The 20,061-nt window shown below is 39.3% G+C and overlaps 2 protein-coding genes across 5 annotated transcripts in view; one reads left to right on the top strand and one right to left on the bottom strand.

The window, feature by feature from the left end:
* Window positions 1-20,061, top strand: part of BRCA2 (BRCA2 DNA repair associated) — a 47,116-nt gene that overhangs the window by 6,696 nt on the left and 20,359 nt on the right. For both annotated transcript variants that reach the window (XM_080577403.1, XM_080577402.1), the window contains exons 8-11: window positions 435-490; window positions 1,424-1,538; window positions 12,099-13,277; window positions 14,196-18,959. In XM_080577403.1, coding sequence (XP_080433529.1) covers window positions 435-490; window positions 1,424-1,538; window positions 12,099-13,277; window positions 14,196-18,959 — 6,114 coding nt within the window. The remainder of the gene's footprint in view (window positions 1-434; window positions 491-1,423; window positions 1,539-12,098; window positions 13,278-14,195; window positions 18,960-20,061) is intronic.
* On the bottom strand, window positions 2,262-8,689 carry LOC308188436 (endogenous retrovirus group 3 member 1 Env polyprotein-like). Of its 3 annotated transcripts, none has more exons than XM_080577429.1 (3): window positions 7,927-8,689; window positions 4,372-4,479; window positions 2,262-3,536 (listed from the first exon to the last, which is right to left on the bottom strand). In XM_080577429.1, the coding sequence occupies exon 3, from the start codon at window positions 3,409-3,411 to the stop codon at window positions 2,335-2,337; it is 1,077 nt and encodes a 358-aa protein (XP_080433555.1). In that variant the 5' UTR covers window positions 3,412-3,536; window positions 4,372-4,479; window positions 7,927-8,689; the 3' UTR covers window positions 2,262-2,334. The 3 variants fall into 3 exon arrangements, with proteins under 3 accessions (XP_080433555.1, XP_080433556.1, XP_080433557.1); XM_080577430.1 differs by having other exon boundaries at window positions 4,372-4,476; XM_080577431.1 differs by lacking the exon at window positions 4,372-4,479.

Raw genomic sequence — 20,061 nt, 5'->3', positions numbered from 1 at the left:
TAAAAGTAGGGTTCACGCTCTCCTTTTGTCATGTAGGTGAAAAGATATTCCTGTTCGGTGGAAATGGACGGTGAAGGAAGAAAAGTCAAATTCCTTACAGAAACTTGAAGATCTTATCAAGATCCCATGACAAAAAAAAATAGAGAGAGTAGTGGCATGAGTAACCTCTGGAAAGGGGACTGGTGGCAGCAGCAGCCACATGCTATGGTTTCGGGTGTTTTATGCTGTTATGAAACTGCATGCTGTCCCTCAGACCCACCTGCAGGATGTTTTAGTTAGAACTTTTCGTTACTTTTATTAGTATTTTGTTTACATATTTCAGTTGCATTTAAAATAATCAAAAGAAAACCCTCCCAAAACACAACTTTATTTGAACGTGTTTGGCAAATTCGCTTAGGAACAAATGAACTGACTTCTCTGTCTTTCTCCTAAAGCTAGGGAGACCGATTCTATTTCTGGACTAAAGCAACAGGATGAAAGAGCTGAGATAGTAAGTGGTTTTAAGAGCTATGCTCTTCTTTAATTTCAGCTAAGCTGTTTAGTTTTATGCTTAGATCCCTTGAGCCAAGAACAAATAATTCTGCCATTTTCATTCCAGGCCCTTCTATCTGGCTGTTTTAAAAACTTAACTGCTCACAAAGCTAAGGTTGCAAAGCATGACTGTATTTTCAAAAATAACCCCTTTTGAGGAATATTTTCACTGTGTTTAAAATATAAATTAGTAAATAAAAAAACAAAGCTTGAATTGAGCTGCAGTGGGAGTCATGCAAAGAGAAATCAAAGCTAGGAATTGCAATATACTACTTATCTGAGGGTTTGTTTGCTCAGCTGTATTCCCCCTTCTGTCAAAGCTCTGAGAGTTATAATTTGGCTTACATCATCCAATAAGATCTTGTGCTCAACCGTTTTCCCAAGAGTTAAAATTGAGAATTAATTTCACTCCTTCATTAGGAAGGGGAGAGTTCCCGCTTAATTTTAATTTTACTCCATGTATATGAAAGCTGGACGATTATTCAAACTAAAGAACAGAAACATCACTAGTGGGATTTCATTGCAAATTTACACTCCGTTCTTAATACCTGAAAATTCACAGCTAATACTTGGTAACCGTTGGTTTGTTTTAAAAACAAACTATAAAAACACGAAAAGTCTTTCTCCTTCATTCCTTTTTGAGAGACTTTGCTTGTTGTATACTGCTGAAGCCATTTGCTGCCCATATTGCCCTGTGTTGGTTGCAGAGTGGAAGCTCGTTTGCATTGGAAATGGAGTTTATCAGCTTACTTGTTTACGAGAAGTAAATCTATGAAAACACTACTATTTATTGTAAGAGATGCAGAATTACTCAGGTATTGCAGCTGTTCAGTTGGGTGCTTTACTCCTGCTGCCACTGGTGTATACAACAGCTGATATCTTTGGATTACAGGTTTTGCACCACTTTTCTTCTGACCATGATGAATGTCCTGGGAAGAATGATACCAGTCTGCTGTCCGTACCAGAGACAGTACTGCTAAATGCTGAAGATGTTACCAAAGATTTTGGTACGTATTGATGCTTTACTAGTGTTACTGAGCATACTGTGAAGCAAGACTGAGGGTTACGTTGCATGGTATGTCTTGAGCTGACCTTGCAGCTTATTTCCTTTGCCAGCTGTGGATTCTCGCTTCCTGAATTTGTTAGCCTTTGTAAAACTAATCTGGCAATAAAAAGAAAAAAGTCAATTTCTGTTAAATCAACGAATCAAACCAGGCTGCCATGTCATTGGATGACAACCACCTTTGTGCTGGTGTTATAAATGACTGAGTCCCAAATAGGATTACAATCAGAGTTTACAATTTATTAAACGAATAGAGGCAAGCAAACAGCGCTGGGTGCGCCGGGAGTCTCTGCTCCACCGGGACGCACACCTGTTACGTAAGGCGGCTGGTTTTTATGCTCCTAGGCTAATACATATTCATTACTACTTCTAGAAGAGGCAGGGTTATTATAATTGGTTTCCCGAATCCGAAGTCCTCCCAGCTGCGCCTGCTTATCAGTCTCTGTTACTTTCTCAGGGGCCGCTCGAACAGGGAGACAGGGAGGCTCATATTTTCCTCCTTATCTAGTGGTCCAGGGAGACAGGGAGACAGGAAGGCTCTTATTCTTCCTCCTTATCTAGTGGTCTCTTGGCCGGCTATCAGAAGTTACTGCACATCCGTGCAAAGTCAGCAGTTTTTCTCCGAAGAAATCCCTTTGTTCTTTTCTCGCCTAAACCCAGGCCTCAATGTTAACCCTTCAAAACCCCTTAGTGGCACGAATTGCTGGACCATTTCTTACAATTCCTCCCTTTTTTTTTTTTTAATCATCAATTCGTGTCTCTCCTTCAACCTTTGTCAGTAACAATTGGATTTCATCAGTCAGTTCTCGGGGTGTCCACTTCTTAAGCATCATTATCGACATGTCACCTTTTCTCTCCACTGAAGTCATCACAAATTGGGTGCTATTTATTACTCGCCGTATCAACAACGTAAAGCAAGGTATCATACAAGGTATAAACAATAATGTCATTACACCACATAAAAATAAAAACAGCATCCTTTTAACCCATGGTTCACCAGGCAACCATGAAAAGAAATCCCAATCCATACCCTTCCAAGTTTGTACTGGGACGTGGGCTAGCTTTCTAATTTCCTTTGTTATCTGCTTGACCACTTTTCCATTATCATCAATCTGTAGACAACAATTAGAATCGTTCAGTTTTCCACATACTCCCCCTTCTTCTGCTAGTAAATAGTCTAAGACCATTCTATGTTGGAATATAGCATTTCTCATTTGAGTGGATTGGTCAGCCAAAAGATCCAAGGCTGTCGCTGTTTGATTTGTTACAACTTCGAGGATAGCTTGCAACCTAATTATTCGGTTCAAATTATAAATAGGTTCTCGGGCTCCTGATATCAACTCATTTGGGTTCCAGGTAGCTGGCCCATAATGCTGTATGATTCTTTCAGGAGGCCATTCATCCTTTCCCCATTTTTGGGCACTATCCCCGGATAAGGAAGTATCAATAGATCGTTTTACTCTGTTCAGGTCATCATATAATCTTATTCCTAAATGATTTCCTTGTGTTTGTGACAATAAAAAGAACAAGGGTCTTATGTACCCCCCATAGCATATTCCCGACCAGTTTCCAGGTAGCCTCTTGTAAGCATGTTTGCCACACACCCAATAATGTCCCTTTAGGGCCCACGTCCCGTTTGGAAAATGACCATCCCATCCATCTTTACCCTTTGGGGCGTGATAATACAGAGTGTCCTTGTTACCGAGTGGTCCTGTTACAATGTCTGCCCCGTTTGTACTCGTATATGCACGCTTCCAAGCTCCCACGTTGGGTTTCCACTTACAGTCACAATTCAGTTCTCTTTGGCGACCTGTCATATTATAAGCCTTTTTCGCCGTCCAATCTTGAGAGTGTGGGAAGCGCCTTCAATCATGGGGTTGGGCCCGCTTTCAGAGCTTGTGTTACCATTCAGCCCTTCAGGGTGATCCAGCTCCTGGAAAAACTAATCACAATTTTATTATGGGTTTAAAAGGTTCTCATGTTATTTTTCTCAGGACAAACTGATCTTGGTGTGGGAGAAGTCCGGTCGAGGCACTCTCACTCGGCGGTCAATACCCATAGGGGTTGCCTCCCTCGGTAGACCATACACGCCGCAGTGGAGGGTCCTACCCCGGTCTTGCCTTCTCCCTTTCCTCCCTTCAGCCTTGTCCTCATTATCCAGTGCCCTTAATTCATGCAGAACCTCATTGCTGGGATATCAGTTCCTCTTTAGTCTCAGTTTCAGTTCCCCAGGAGTGGACTCAACCCTCCAGGCTTCGGTAGTTATTGGTCCTTTTATTCTGGATGCGTGGGTCCAACCCCTTCTTGCTGTTCTCACAGCTGTTTCAGTAGTAAGTAAAACAAGGTACAGTCCCTCCCATCGGGGGTTCAATGATTCTTCTCTCCAGGTTTTTATTAAGACCTTGTCTCCTGGTTGTATTTTATGAATAGCAAATCCTAAAGGTGGTGTCTGAGTCATCATCCCAATTTCTCTTATCTCCTGTAATCTCCTTCCAATGGTAATTATGTATTTCTGGATACTATGATCCTCAACTACATTGTTCCCTAGGGGCATCCCTTGAGAATAAGGCATACCATATAACATTTCATATGATGATAACCAGTCTCACTGTGTGGTTTAGTTCTTATGTTTAAAAGTGCCAATGGTAAGCATTTCGTCCAGGGCAGCTGCGTCTCGATCATTAACTTAGCCAATTGTTGTTTTATTGTTTGATTCATCCTTTCTACTTTCCCTGAGCTTTGTGGGTGCCACGGAGTGTGGTATTCCCACTGAATACCTTTCAAGGGGTACATCCTTCAAATCTTTGTGGCTGGCGTATGTTCGATTATTTCCACACAATTGTGTTCCAACGGTCCTTCTTCTGGAACGGTTCCTAGAAATACTGCTGGATATAACAGGTTAGTCGTTTTCAAGGTTATGTCATCTTGTTCAGTTAGGATTGCCTGATATTTCATCATCCGGCTGGGTGATAACCAGTGCCCCCCCCCCCCCTTTGTTCCAAAACGGTTGTTACCATATGTGGTCCAAAAACTTCAATACGTTTTCCCATTTGAAGGCAAATAATTTTCTACTATCTTTATCAAGAGGTATGCAAAAGAAGGCATCCTTTAAATCTATCACGGTAAACCATTTATATTTCTCTTTCACAGATGTTAACAATGTGTAAGGATTAGCTACTACCGGGTGAATATCCTTTGTTATTTCATTTATTGCTCTAAGATCTTGTACAGATCTATACTCGCCATTCGGCTTCTTTACTGGAAAAATTGGAGTATTGTATTCCGATTTACATTCTTCCAGAATCTGATATTTGAGAAATTTGTCAATAATTTTCACTATTCCCGTGCCTAGCTTCTATCTTAAGTGGATATTGTTTGATTCAAACAGGTTTGGCTCCTTCCTTTAATTCCACCTTTACCAGTTGTGCCAGTTTCGACTTCCCTGGTACATCTGTTTCCCGTACTGTTGCTATAACTGCATTTTCTACTTCTCTTGGAATATTAACAAAGGGTTTATCTTTGATCATTAGGATTTGGCCTACTTTGGACTCAGGTACCTTCATTATTAATTCTCCATCCTCAAAGGTTATTGTTGCATCTAATTTGGCTAATAGATCCCGTCCCAAGAGTGGCATCGGGCATTCTGGTACATACTAAAATTTATGGGTTAGTTCCTTACCCCCAAAACGCAAATCAAGGGGTCGTAAGAATGACCATTCTTCCTCTTTCCCTGTGGCTCCAATTATTGTAGTTGTCTTAGTTCCTAATCGTCCTTTTAAACTATTTAACACTGAATATGTTGCTCCTATTACATTTACAGCCTAATTAACACAGAGAAAGAAGCTCCCATAACCAACAAAAAATTCAAGCCTGTCTTCGTTTCCTAGCTTTATTTCAACTAGTGGACCTGCTAGGGTAGATGCCCCAGGTCCCCATCATTCCTGACTGTTGTTTGTCCTGCAGCCTAAGACAATTTCTTTCTGATATCAGGGGCTGATTGCCCTGGAAAGAGGTTAGCCAGTTGCCTCTCTCTCTCTCTTTTTTTTTTTTTTTTTTTTTTTTTTTAAGCCAGGTCCACTTTTTTTTTTTTTTTCATTGCATTTCAAAGTTGGTCCAGAAATTCAAAAATTCCATAAATTCCATAGGGGTTTCTTTTGGACCTTGTTGGAACAGATTCTCAATTCCCAATAGCCAATTTAACCAGATTTTAGTATTTACATAATTTCCGGGGTGATTAGGGTCTCAGTGAGGGGGTCGGTCAGGGGAATGCAATCATTGAAAGTTCCCTGAGCGGTCCCATTGGCAATCTGAGCTCACACAGGAACTCAGGTTGTTTCAAGAGTTAGCTGCTTTTCTGTTTCTACGACAACTCTCTCGGACCCATCACGGTCCCCCTGCCCCAGAGGGCTCACACCGCGATTTAGAGATCTCAGCCTCGGGTTGAGGCGGAACTATTAACATTCCTACATCCTCTTCCCCTGCTCATTCAACTTCAAACAGCTCTGTTAAATACTACATGCCACACAGCCTTTAACACCTTCAACAACCCTTTTAACACTTCCTTTATCTTTCTCCAGCCCGTACTTTTCTAATGCCAACACCAAAGGCTCAGTCAGGGGCCAACTTAATTCCAAACCTTTTCCCTCCAACATGCTGAAACAACATATCACTATACAACATTTCATCCTATTTTCCTTCTCTCCTCAAAAACATTAATTGCAAGACACTGTTATTGATCCATAAAGTGGCCATTTAGTTTATATAGTGGCCACCATTGATTGCAATACTTAGTGAAAGTCCTCTTGCTTTCTGTGCCCCCATTTCTAACAATATCCTTCCAATGTGCCACTATGCACCCAAGGAGGCTTTTTCTTTTTTAGGACGTCTTTTTTTTTTTTTTTTTTTTTTTTTTTTTTTTTTGGATTTTCCCCTTTTCCTTGATTTCCCATTCCCTTTTATTTATTTATATTAGTTACTGTCCCTTGTTTCAATTTCCACACAAACCTTTTTATTGCAGGTTTTTACTATCTTTTCCTAATCTTCTTCCCAAATGTCCCAATTCTCTGGGATTAAACTCTTCTTTCCACATACAAACTTTACTATTTCAGATTATTAATGAGCCCCATTCCAATCATAAATCCGCAGGACTTCGGAAAAACACCTGAAGCACTCAGCCTTCTGTCTTCTGGACAAACAATAACACCTTTTCCACAAAATTTACATTTCAACAAGACCGAATTTCAAGCCGAATGCTAATTTTTCTCATGCACTTTGTTAGTAAGCCTACACAAAACAAGGAATCACTCCTGTGTATCCGTCAAGATGGGGGTTTAAAAAGGTATTGAGGCCTAAATAAATTCGCTCTCCCCCTTCTTACCAAATTCCCAGGGCTCAGGCCCGAACCACCAAAGAAGTGACTCTCCGTTCTACCACTTTGATAATCAGTCAGCCCCGCTCCCCCGATACTTGGGAAACTGACCGAACACCACCGCGAATATACCCAAACTTCTAAACTGTTACTTAGATAATGCTCCCACCTTCCTCCTTGACACAGTCAAAACATTTAAGAACAAAACAGGATTACAAGATGCACCACCGGGGTGGATTGTTAGGATATAGAGGTGGTAGGTTATCCAATGACTCCCATTCATCATCTTTTTCCTGTTTTTTTTTTTTTTTTTTTTTTTTTTTCTCTTCTTCTTCAAACTTCTCGTCTGCTTTTAGTGTAAATATTGAGGCTGGAAAAGGACGTGAAGTCCTGATCCATAATCCTGCATAATCACTTTCCTCCTGGCTAAAAGGTTCCTTTGAATTAACATGTATATTTAAGGCCTGGCAAACCCAGTCTTCAAAGGATCCGAAAACGGGCCAAAAGACATGTGGTCTTAAAGGCTCCTTTGGCCATTCTGTCATACAATACTGAACCATTTTTAATTTACTTTTTTCCTTTTCTGGGGCCCCTATCGTTCCAATTTCTAATCATTATCCCTAATGGACTTTCTGGTGGTATGTCTGGTAATTTGCTCCCTTTTCTCTGGTCCCGGGTCTTCAATTTTGTCTGACCCATCTAGGAATTTTACTGTGGCAATTCCTACAGCCCTTGGTTGCCTTAGTGAGAGTGTCTTGCAGGGGGTTTAGGACCTATCACCCACCCACGAATCCTATAGGAATCGCTTCGGTCCTTCACCGGCCAAGTCCCTCGCGGGAGATTGGAACCGCGGTTAGAAGACCTCCACAATCGCTTCGGAACTACGTTCCGTCTCAATCACACTCTCACACACACAGGCAACCGAATCCCACCCAACCGAACGGTATACACATTAAATACTTACGACTCCGTCGTCTTCGTTCGGATCTTCGCGCGCAGAATTACGGGCAAAATATAGTGCTGCAGCCGGCAAAGGGAGCTCATAAAAAAATCTAAATCTTTGCTTGCCCTTATTCAGGTTCAGGATGGTGTTAGCCCCGACCTGACTCGAACAGGAGCCACCAAATGGTGGGGGCGCCCCTCCTAGATCAAGTCAGAATTCAGGAACCAAGACCATCCCGGACGAGCCCCCAATTGTTATAAATGACTGAGTCCCAAATAGGATTACAATCAGAGTTTACAATTTATTAAACGAATAGAGGCAAGCAAACAGCGCTGGGTGCGCCGGGAGTCTCTGCTCCACCGGGACGCACACCTGTTACGTAAGGCGGCTGGTTTTTATGCTCCTAGGCTAATACATATTCATTACTACTTCTAGAAGAGGCAGGGTTATTATAATTGGTTTCCCGAATCCGAAGTCCTCCCAGCTGCGCCTGCTTATCAGTCTCTGTTACTTTCTCAGGGGCCGCTCGAACAGGGAGACAGGGAGGCTCATATTTTCCTCCTTATCTAGTGGTCCAGGGAGACAGGGAGACAGGAAGGCTCTTATTCTTCCTCCTTATCTAGTGGTCTCTTGGCCGGCTATCAGAAGTTACTGCACATCCGTGCAAAGTCAGCAGTTTTTCTCCGAAGAAATCCCTTTGTTCTTTTCTCGCCTAAACCCAGGCCTCAATGTTAACCCTTCAAAACCCCTTAGTGGCACGAATTGCTGGACCATTTCTTACACTGGTATAAGTGAAGGTGTAAGTCCATATGGGAGAGCTGAGAGACAAAAAAGGTACGGGGCAAGACTACTACTGGCTATAGGATAGGTTTAGTTTAAACGTGAACTTTCAGCCTGATGCTCTTTATTCTGTGGTGAGCTTGTTTTTTATTCTTGCTGTATATCCTTTCTTTATTGATGTATTAGTAGTTCAAAACATGACAAATCCTTTAGGAAAAATGAATGTCATCTTTTTAATGAATGCAGAAAATACTTAGACAAGGAAAAAGAAATGTCGATTCTGTGGTCTAATGTTCATTAGCCAACAAGTGAAAATATACACTCTAGTTTGATCTTTTTGATTTTGTTGAGAAATCGTGGCAGAAGGGAAGAATGTTAACAGGGAAATTTATTAAGCGTGCATGGGTGTAGAAGGGTGTTGTGGAGATTGACACAGACTAGATGAAGTAATGTATGAGGAGGATGTTTTTAGGATTTTGTGTCTCCTCCTTAACTGAAGGGAATGCCCTAAAAACACTGTTCAGTGATAAATGTGAGAATTGTGACATAAATAATCGGGTTAACATTGGACAATGAAGGCTGAGAATGCTGGGCTCAGGAAGGATAGTGGCTTGCAGTGCGATACATGCTCCTCCTTGTGTGTTGTAGGTTCAGGCATGCTGAGAAAAAAAATGGGGGTGGTGGTAAACATAATCAAGCCATTTGTAGTCAGTAAAATGCTTTTAGAAATAAAGGACTACTTAATCTCCTGTGCTGCATTCCAAAATGCATTATTACACACCATACTACATTAGAAAAGCCTGGTGACAATAATGTAAACAATTAAAAATAAGAGGAAGAAGAAACCTGTTTTTTCTAAGTACAAAACGACTTCTGCAAATGGCTCTTTTTCTATCTTCTCCTTGAGGATAGTTAACTTGGCATTCAAAGATACAATGTAAAAAGAAGGATAGCTTGGATCTCCACGTCTGTAGCTTTCAAATGTTAGTTTTCTCTGGAATAGTGTTGTATTACCGTGAAAAACAAAAGGAGTTTTATTAGGAATATATTTTCTTTCAGTCACAGAGATTATTTGTATTGTACCAGTTAGGTCTTTAATAACAGTGAGAATGAATATATGCACTGTGACCAATGTATAAGAACTACCGAATATTTCAAAGACTTCTAATGTATTTTTTGAGTTGTAACACTTATTTTGGGGAAAGAGGAAAACTTTTTTCTTTTCCTGATGTAAACTGTTTTACATGTGGTGTAGCAAGAGATGCAAGATGTGTACTGTCACTTATCAACACTTCAGATTTTCACAAAAGGAGCTAAAGATGCACGTGGTCTTTTCTATTTGTTTATAACACCATCATTAATTCCTAAGGTTTGTAATCCTAGTTCAAGTAAGCCTAAGGTTTGTCATTGTAACACTCAGCTTTAGGCATCTGGCCCTTGTAGCAGAATTTACAGCTTTGTTGTACGTATTCTTTGCAACTATAGTAATTTGTATGTTGTCTGGGAAGCTATTTAAATTGAAAAGCTAATTGGAAACATAAAATTCTTTAACATTGTGTCCTGGCCTGTTGACTAAGACTTCATAGTCTTTAATTCAAGGAACAAAATTACATCATTCCCTTCATGACCCTCATCAGAGTAAATGGTGTTGTCTGTCCACCTCAGCGTATACAGCTATTAATGAAGTAGGAGAACTGGATTTAATACTCTACTTCTAAGGATTTAAACTCAAAATAGGACTGTGTTCTGACAGTCAGTCAATATGAGTAGAAACATTCCTAATTTCTAATGCTTAAGCCTCTTTTTTTCCCTTGAGTATTGTATTTCTCCAGAAGAAGAGGCTCTGAGAAAACACATTAAGTAGTTATCACCTAGTTAGGACACTTAATGGAGGAAAAAGGGAGAATTCTGCTTTTCAGTCCTAGTTTTTGGGGTTACTTTTTTCCCTGACACTCCGGTGAATTCAGAAGTCAAAATGAACTTCCCTGTGTGGTTTTTTTTTCCTGTTGTTGTTCTTTTGTTGTGGTTGCTTTTTTTCCCCTTCTCTGGCATCAGGTTATTCATTGTACAAGCAGTATCTTCATAATCTTTCAGATAGCCCTGGCTTTCTTTTTCTATTAAAGGTAATGGCTCCTGTTTAAGTAAAAAGTAGTGCAAATGGTTCTTTTTGGAAAACTTTGACAAGTGATTACAGGATCAAAGGATGTGGACACAAAAGTTACTCCAGAGGAATGTACTTTAATAAGGGAAAAGGACTTACACCCCAATCTGTATTGTTATAGTCGTCTTCTTTTTGAGATCTTGTTTAGATACTTTCTGCCCCTCAGGTTAAAAAAAAAAAAAAAGATGTATTGAGAGAGGTGGCTTTATGCCTATGGCTGTGGGCATGAGCCATCAGCCATCAGTGGAGTGTATTGCAGTTAGGTGGGGGTGTGGCCAAGGATTGGGAAATTATTTGTGGATTTCCAAATGGAAAAGCTTTCAGATACTAGTTTATATAACATTTACAGTAGGGAAAGTAGTTCTCAATCGTAGAAATTGTATCTAAAAAAATGCTTATGTCAGAAGTGAAGTTATTGGTTTTGTGCCCAAGGAAAACAGAGGACAAGGACGTTTCCATGTATTTCTTTGATATGGAAAAAGAAGTTTTCTAGCCTTAAAAAGTACCCTCAAAATAAAACTTAACTATCTTTTCTGAATGTGAAACATTATGATAGGTAGGCATAGTTTCATACATTTGAGAAGGTGTTTTATTTTGAGATATAAGATTTTAATGCTCTCTGTAAAATAGAGTTCAGGTAATTTTTTTTCCTCTACAATATTTCCTTACAAGAAGTAATTCTCATTATTTTTCTAATATTTGTACCAATCATTTAGAATTAGTGAAAATCTAAGCAATAAGAATTTTTTCTAAACCTTTCTAGTCACTACGCTATTCTATATTAAAACAAAAGATACAGTTTAGTAGAATCATCCTTAACAGTTCCATGAACTGCCAGTTAACACAAAAATAGGCAGTGTCTTAAGGTGTTTGTTGCTTACCATTTGGTGTAAATTTGAGAGGGAAAAGTCTAGACATCTGTCTTGTAAAGATTTCTACTCACTCTCCTGTCTATAGGGCAGAAAAAAATGTTTTGAGGCAGCTAAGTTTCATCTTGGAAACTTTCACCACCACCACGGTCCTCAGTAGGCTGGCGCATCTGCACGTGTCACTTGCCTACTGTCTCCTCTCTTTAACAGAGAGGTTGGAGACTAACCTACTATAAAGACATGTACATTTACCTTTCCAAACTGAATCCTGAGTAAGGGTAATTATCATAAAATTGAAAGCAGTAAAAATGCAATGCTGTTACTAAGTTATTTCCTAAAACCTAATTTTTACTATTTTCCTCTCCTCATCTTCTCTAAACTAGAGTCGGAGATGCTAGATGGCTTTTTTGGGGAGATGGATAGCTTTGAGGATACACTCAACGTGCCTGCTGAATCCAGCGGAACTCAGCTGCTACAGCCACGTGCTCTGGATGCAACAGACAAATGTGAGATAAGAATAGATGAAGCACAAGGAGAGGGGGATGTTCCTTCTGAACAGCCTGTTAGAAGAAAGACTGGCATTTCACAGGAAGTGGAAATGGCTAAGGGGGCTGAAAAAAGCCACCCTATTGAAATGAAGGATTCTTTATTCCAAAACGCTGATGAAGATACGGGGGATAGTAAAGATGTCTGTTTAATAGGACGTGAAAAAGAACTGGATTTGCTTAGGATCACAGGAAATGTGCAAGATAATAGAGCAGAGAAATCATGTGAAAATGAGAAGCTGGTGAAAGAGGATGTGCTGTCTTCATCAAGCCAGTGGTCTCAGCTGAACTTATCTGGTCTTGATGTAACTCATCTGGAAATGTCTACATGTAGCTCTCCATCCTTCAATTTATGTACGGACAAAGATTTAAAAGAGAAAACAGCCCTAATGACCAAGGATGGTGCTGTTGAAACATCTTTACTGAATACTTTGGGCCTGAAAAATGCACAACAGCTCTTGAATGCCAGTTTGTCAGAGAAGCATGAGGAAACGCAAAAAACTGAGAACAACCCAACGGCAGAAGTAACTCCCGTAAAATCTGTGCGTCTGAATCCAGAGTTAGTAAAAGGATGTGCAGCTGAGAAGGTTTCCAAAATGAGCTTTATAAACTGCAATTCTTTTTTAATCAGAAGTACAAATGTCATGGAGTATTCTGTGGTCTACAACAGCAGCTTTTCCAAGTGTGTAAAAGCAACTTCCAAATCGGTCGTAACGGATGTTCTGTCTCACCCACTAGTGTGCACTACTACATCTCCAGATAATTGCAGCGACCTACGTTTCACGAACAGTGAGAACACTCTTACAAAATCTGGCTTTAAAAGCCTGAATGTGCTCTCCAGACTGAAAAACAGATCCAAGAGATTTATTTATACAATAAATAATACTTTGCTGTATCAGGAAGAAAAAATACAGAAAGAAGTAACCTCTGAATTACCTGCTGATCTTATGTTACCCCATTTGGAAACTGATTCACATGAATTTCAAGGTTGTCATGTGGCCACAGATGGTGACTCAGGTATGTTACTAAGCTTTTTGTTTTTTTTGGAGGATTCTCTACTAAATACCTTCTTTGTAAATATTTTAGATAAAATAATTTTATCTAAATGTAAAATCTTGTATTTGTGATAAAGTAGATCTTCAGCTGATTAATTTGCTAATGAGGGCATGGAATTGGTCAGTTATAGTGACAGGATAGCATAAATGTTTTCGAGCAGTCTGGTGCTAATTTCCTGTTTCACTTTTAGATTAGTTTCTGGAATAGAAATGTCCAGATCGAGCCATTATTCTAATTGATGAGCTTTAATTGTCTTTGTCAATGCTGTTCAGATATCCAGAGTGTTAAGGGCCATTCTGTCTTCTAGGAGATCATAAAGAATGTTAAAATTGTGATTATTATTTAAATTAGAAATTAGAGGATAAAATTAGAGGATTTAATTTAAATTTAAAATTAGAGGATTTAATTCTGTGGATCTGTTTCTTCCAGAAGTACAAAATATTTTAAAAAACAAATTACATGATGAAAGCAAGTACATACTCCTGTTTTCAAAAGCTGTTACTCTAACTAGAATTATTTAATATTAGGAACATAAGTACTTCTCTTTAAGTCCGAAACAAATCCTTATGTTGAGACACAAGGAATGGAAGCCCATCTCTTCAAATTTCATTACAACTAAAAATTGACTTTTTTTTAAACTCATGGCATTAACTGCACGCTACTCACTTGTTTCAGGCTACTAGAACATGATTAGATGAGACCGATCACCAGTCTTGTCGAGGCATTCACATTTGAAAAGCTATGTATGCTACCAGCACTAAGCATAGATAGAAATGATCTTATGGGACAAAACTATATGAAAATTTGAATTTGCGTTTGTTAGAATAAATGAGAACTGCTTTATTAACATATCTTTTTTTCTAACATCTTTTCTTGTAGACTCTTTGCTTTCTGCTGAGAGGCAACCGAATATCAAGGAAGATAACCTGAGCACTTTTGTACAAAAGAATCTAGTGGATAACTCATCCTTCAACAGTGGCATGGAACAACAAGAGCTGAGGAACTCAGGGAAAGACGCAAGAGAGAATCAAGCTGCTACCTCATTAAAATGCTTAGAAGCATCCAACCCTCAGAAAGAAGATAAAACAGATTCTTTAAATAGTGAAAGAATTTCAAATATAAAACGAAAGGTTCTAAGTTCAGCGTGCCTAATGGCAAGAAAACGTTCCAGGTTGTTTCCTGAAGACTGTTACTTAGAGAAAGGGGAGGAAGATACATATGTGAGTTGTAACGTGAATGATGGAGCTACTGTCCCTCAGAGCCTGAAAGGACAACCTGCACAGTCTTCTCCTAGTAAAAATGATCGCTTGTTTGATGTGTGCCGTGACACTACATCTGTGACAAACAGAGATGTTAATAAGACTTTGAGTCAGATCAACTTTGGCATAAATAGAGCCAGTAGTGACTCTTGCAATAAAATATCAGCGGATAAAAAGCATGCTACAGACCCGTTGTCTGTAGTTGAACATAGACAAGTACTTGCACCTTTGGGAATAAATTGTTCAGGAAACGACAGGATCAGATTAAAACAATGGGGAAAAAAAGATGTAGCTGCCTTTTCAGGAGATGTAGCTGACAATCAAGAAACAAGGTCAGTTAAAAGCGATGAAAGCCCAGAAGCAGCTGCTTGCAATAATGTAGCTGTAGAGATTGTTAAAGAATTGTTGGATTGCGTAGATGATAATTCTTTAATTGAAGTAATTTCTGAAGAAGATAAACAAGTACCACCTATGTATTCCAACAAAAGAACAAATGAGAACCTAGAGCATGAAGGGAAATCATCAGGAATTGTTAATGTATGCAGGTCAAATCTGAGCTTTGGTGGCTTCCAGACTGCTTCCAATAAGCAGATTAAATTCTCTGAAGACAGTATAGCAAAAGGCAAAATGCTGTTCAAAGACATTGAAAATGAATGCTTTGAAGCTTCTAACGTGGAAAGAGTCAGAAATTTTTCAAATCGAGTTCAAAAGGAGAACATCTTTTCTTCCAATTTGGAAAGCAAATTGGGCAGTAATTTATCTGGTTCACAGACAAGGCATACACAGTTTACTCCACATAAAGTTGACTTGTGTAAAAACTTCCCTAGAAGTCTGCATTCCTTGCAAGAACTTAATCAGACTTTGACAGCAAGCCAAGAAGCTGAAATTGCCGAAATTTCTAGTATCTTGGAAGAAACAGGCAGTCAGTTTGAATTTACACAGTTTAGAAGGCAAAGTAACGTATTCCAATCCGTTGAAAAACATGACGTTGTAACTGTAGAAATGCACGGAGCAACAAATGTGGAAAATAATTCCGAATTGGGGGAAGATACTGATTCCTGTAGCACTGTTAAATCTGAAAATCAATTAAGAAATGACAAGTATTGTAGTACGTGGAAAGACACAAATGAAGAATGTAATATGGTACAATATGAAAAAGAAAATAGAGTGCTTTTCCATAAAAGTAATGCAGACAGAGATGAAAGTGGAATATCTGACAGTGAGAGCTTTCCAATACCTGTACAGGCCAGCGTTTCTAATTTTGTAGGTTTTACTTCAGCTGGAGGTAAAAAAATAAGTATTTCTAAGGCAGCTTTGACCAGATCTGCAGAGCTTTTCAAGGACTTGGATGATAATTATTTATTTAAATCTTCAGAAACTAATACTGGATGCGGCAATTCAAAGGGCGGGGGGATGTCTTCGAACTGGAATTCTTCTAGGTGCCTGACAAAAGAAAACAAAGGTGTTTCAAACATAAACAGCATAGGTGCAATTTCCCATGCACGTTCTGTTTCCCACCATTCAGAGAAAAAATATGCGGGGAATGTTAGTACACCCGAAAAGGAAAATAGAGAAAACTGGACAAAAAGATTAATAAGTGATGATGAACGTGTTAATTTCAGTCGTGTTAATGCTAGGCATTCCACTTATGGAATGCGAAACAGTCCAACATCTATTCAAAACCAGAACCAGAATCATAAAATTTCCAAACAAGTTTTGAATCCAGGGGATTGCCAAGCTGAAGATAGTTTACAAGAAGACTCTCTGTATGTAACGTGTCTAGGAGATGCTACTGCCACTGCAGAACATTGTGATTTAAGTGTATCGGATGAAATGGAAAACCTGTCCCCTACTGAGAAAGGAGAAGACAGAAGGCAGAAGGATGAACGCTTGCCACAGAAATTTCAAACTTCAGCTGATGATGCTGCACCCATTTCTGATGGTCCTTTAGACAATTCTCTACATGGTCTCAGTGTAAATTGTGGAGAAAGAGACATAGATGTTTCAGAGAACTCTGATAAACAAAAGACAAATAGTATCAATGTTGAAGGAGAAGACACTACACATAGGAGCCTGTTTGTGAATGAAAGTAGAATAAAAATAGGCTGTTACCAACATCATCAAGTACCTTTTGAACAAGAGGTGGATGTTGAACCAAGTGAAGTTAAGGGAGATTATCTGACTGGTTTCCAGACTGCTAGTGGCAAGAAAATAACAATTGCCGATGGATTTTTGGCTAAAGCTGAACGTTTTTTTTCAGAAGATGATGTTGATTTAGGAAAAGAACATAATGACAATTTTGAGGACCACTTAAAGAACAGGAAACGTAGTATAAACTGTGTTAAAAGCTGTGACTTACATATTGACAATGTTGCTCAATGTGATGCAGAAATACCTAATTGTAATAAAAAGCTTATTCCTGAAGAACCTGGGATTCAATTTAAGCAGACAAGAGAAAGTAGTCCCGCTAAGAAGTCTCTGATTCTTGATAGTGTAAAAGTAGATGCATTCGTTAATGTAGGTGAAGATGGTGAAAGAAATTTGGTAGTTCCATATGTGTATGAAAAGGCTGATGTCCATCCTGGGAAGTCAGAACTAGAAGCTGGATGGGAGAGTAGAGCTTTAAGTAGAACTTGTTTGTCTGAAGATGGAGAATTGTTTGCAGAGGTGGATGTGGAATGCTCAGCAAAAAAGAAGGATAAATCAGAAAACAGGCATGGTTTTCCTGTGCAGTCAGCTACATCTCTGCCTTCAGTGAAGGTATCAAGTAACCCTGTGGATAATTCTGTGCCTTGTGATACGAAAAATACTTTATTTGTTGAGGATAGTAGCAAATCTAATCAGTCTGTCCTCTTAGATTATAGTAGTGTTTCACAAAATAACTTTTCTCATTTGAACAGCAACAGCAAGGAATTTGACGTAAAACATTTAAATCAACGGTGTTCTAATGCAGACTGCTTCACAGACACAACTTTTAATGCTCACCAAAACCGGTCAGAAGTTGGCCTTCCTGAAGGTGGAACTAATTTAACCCGCTTACAAGAAGCATCACTTAATTTTAATGATGGAAATCCAGAGGGTGGTCTGAAACAAACTGTGTTTAGTACAGCAAAAGGTAAAGCTGTCTTTGTTTCGGAAAGCGCGTTAGCACGCGTCAGACAAATGTTTCAAGAAGACTACGGTGAATCTGTAAAACATGAAATTAAAACCAAATCGAGAACTAATCAAATGGAAATTCCTGGAAATTCATCTTCCGTCGTTCCTGCTGAGTGTCCTAATTCTACCAAATTTTTAGATGCTACAGAAAGAGAGGGGAATTCAGCAGCATCTCATTTCATTGACAGAAACGTGAATGCTGGTGAAAATGGTCAGCAAGATGCAAACCCGTTTGCAGATGAAGTTTCTGTTCCAAATTCTCAGGTGCAAGGCTTTGAACAGAATACTGAGCTTTCAGGACATGTGCCAGATAAGCAGGTAAAGCAGTCAGAGTCTTCTACAAGCAACTTTGGATTTTTCAGTACAGCAAGTGGCAAGCCTGTACAACTCTCAGAAGAGTCGCTAAAGAAAGCTAGGCAGCTCTTTTCTGAAATGGAGAGCAGCCATTCATCAGGATTACAAGAATTTTTAGTTGAAGAAGATGTTGAAAAATCTAAAAAACATACTGAAGAAGTATTTCCTAGGAAAATGCAGCTAGCATTACCAGAAGAGAGGGAAAATGCCAGCTCTAAACTGATTTCAGGTCCTGCTTTTGGGTTCAGCACTGCAAGTGGAAAGCAGGTAACAGTCTCGGAAAATGCCTATCAGAAAGCAAAGGCAATTTTAAGAGAATCGGATGATTTTTTAAGCAGCGAGCTCTGCATTATAGATCAACTTCATGCAATTAAAGAGAGTGGTCAACGTACAAAATCTCAAACTGGTAAAGTGATCTCAGAATCCAGAATTGACAAAAGCTGCAACGAGGAGCTTGACTTTAAAAGCAACCACGCTGAGGAAATGAAGTCTTTTTCAAGCACTCACCACCTCGAGATGCCCGAGTATGTACCACATAGTAAGAAAAACAACCAGTTAGCATTATTTAAAAATAGCTTTCAGCAAGAGGAGACTGTGTCTTTCAGAAAAGGGCTGAATTGGGGGATGAAAACAGAGTCTGAAGCAGTTTCATGCAGCGCTACTGCTAAAGCAGAAATTGATGATCTGTTCCAAACTCCAAAAAATCACTTGAAAGTGGGTGCTGTGGGAAATGAAAAAGCTTCTGTAGGAGATGAACTTTCAGATTCTGGAGCGAAGACTAATTCCGCACAGTTCTTCAGTGGCAAAACATCAGATAAAAACTTTCAAAATAAGACCTTTGGGAAGAGGCACTTTGAAGAAAAAAACTCACTTGGTAGGTCTTTGTCTTACATACGTTAAATTCCATAACAATATATGATTTTTTTTTTTGTTTGTATTTAACATTGATATTTGTTTTTTCAGGTCTTCTAGAAACTGATGTTCTTTACCTTAGTGTCAATGACAAAAATTCTTGCTGCAAACCATTTATCCACTTTGCAGCCTTAAATGCACAGCACAAGCTAAATTTACGAGTATTAATTTTGAAGGTGTGTTGTTTTTTTGGTTTTATCATAACATTATAGAAGAAATCTCCTTTTTTCTTTTTTTCTTTCAATTCTCTATACGGATCTAGTGGTTTCATTTTGTTTTAATTGCAAAATGAGAATGAGTATATCTGTCTTCATCATTTTGTGCCCTGTAGGCAGGGACAAGGTTTCACACGTATTGAGACTGCCAGTCTGATATGAAAACTTGTTGGTTTAAAAGCGCAGCCTCTTGCCGTCTAAAACTGATCTTGGTCAGGGCTGTAGTGTTAGTATGCAATGCTTACACAATCACCCAGAGCTGTTCAAGGACCTGGGCCAGCTGAAAATTATTTATGGCTTTGTGGGTGGATTGTAATAGACTTGCCTAGCTGCACAAGTTCAGGTACAAACGTTGGGCAGGCTGATACAGCAAAATTGGGGTAGGCATAAAAAGGCAGATGGGAGTCTGTCAGCCCACCCTGAATCAGCATATGCCACAGTTGAACCCCTGCCTTAGTAACAACTTCTTTAAAAGACAGAATTCTGATGACTGAAAGTACAAAAGGTGATGCAGGTGAGCTGTGCTGCTGAAGTCCCCTGTGGTACAGTTGCTAAGGCAGACTGTCTCTACTGTGTTTGATAGGATAAGGCTCACAGGTTTTGATTTGGAGGGAACAGACCTACTGACTAGAAAGAGTCTGACAGGCTTCATTATATGGAGTCTTAAAACCATTCCTGGTAGCACTACACAAGCATCCTGTGCAGAAGAGAGCCTTGCAAATGAGCCAGAGTAATGCTGTGTTGGGAAGGGGTGTTTGAGCCAAGTGTGATCTGAAGACTTGCGACTTCTGTTTGCTGTGGCTCCTTGAATATTTTATTTAAAAATTTAGTTAATTTATAAGGTATTGG

This window comes from Anser brachyrhynchus (genome assembly GCF_964034855.1).
Source record: "Anser brachyrhynchus genome assembly, chromosome: 1".
Lineage (NCBI taxonomy): Eukaryota > Metazoa > Chordata > Aves > Anseriformes > Anatidae > Anser > Anser brachyrhynchus.
This window is presented reverse-complemented; position numbering and strand designations above follow the sequence as displayed.

Excerpts from the sequence above, each read along its gene's own strand:
- LOC308188436 (XM_080577429.1), bottom strand. The coding sequence starts at position 3,411 with ATGACAGGTCGCCAAAGAGAACTGAATTGTGACTGTAAGTGGAAACCC.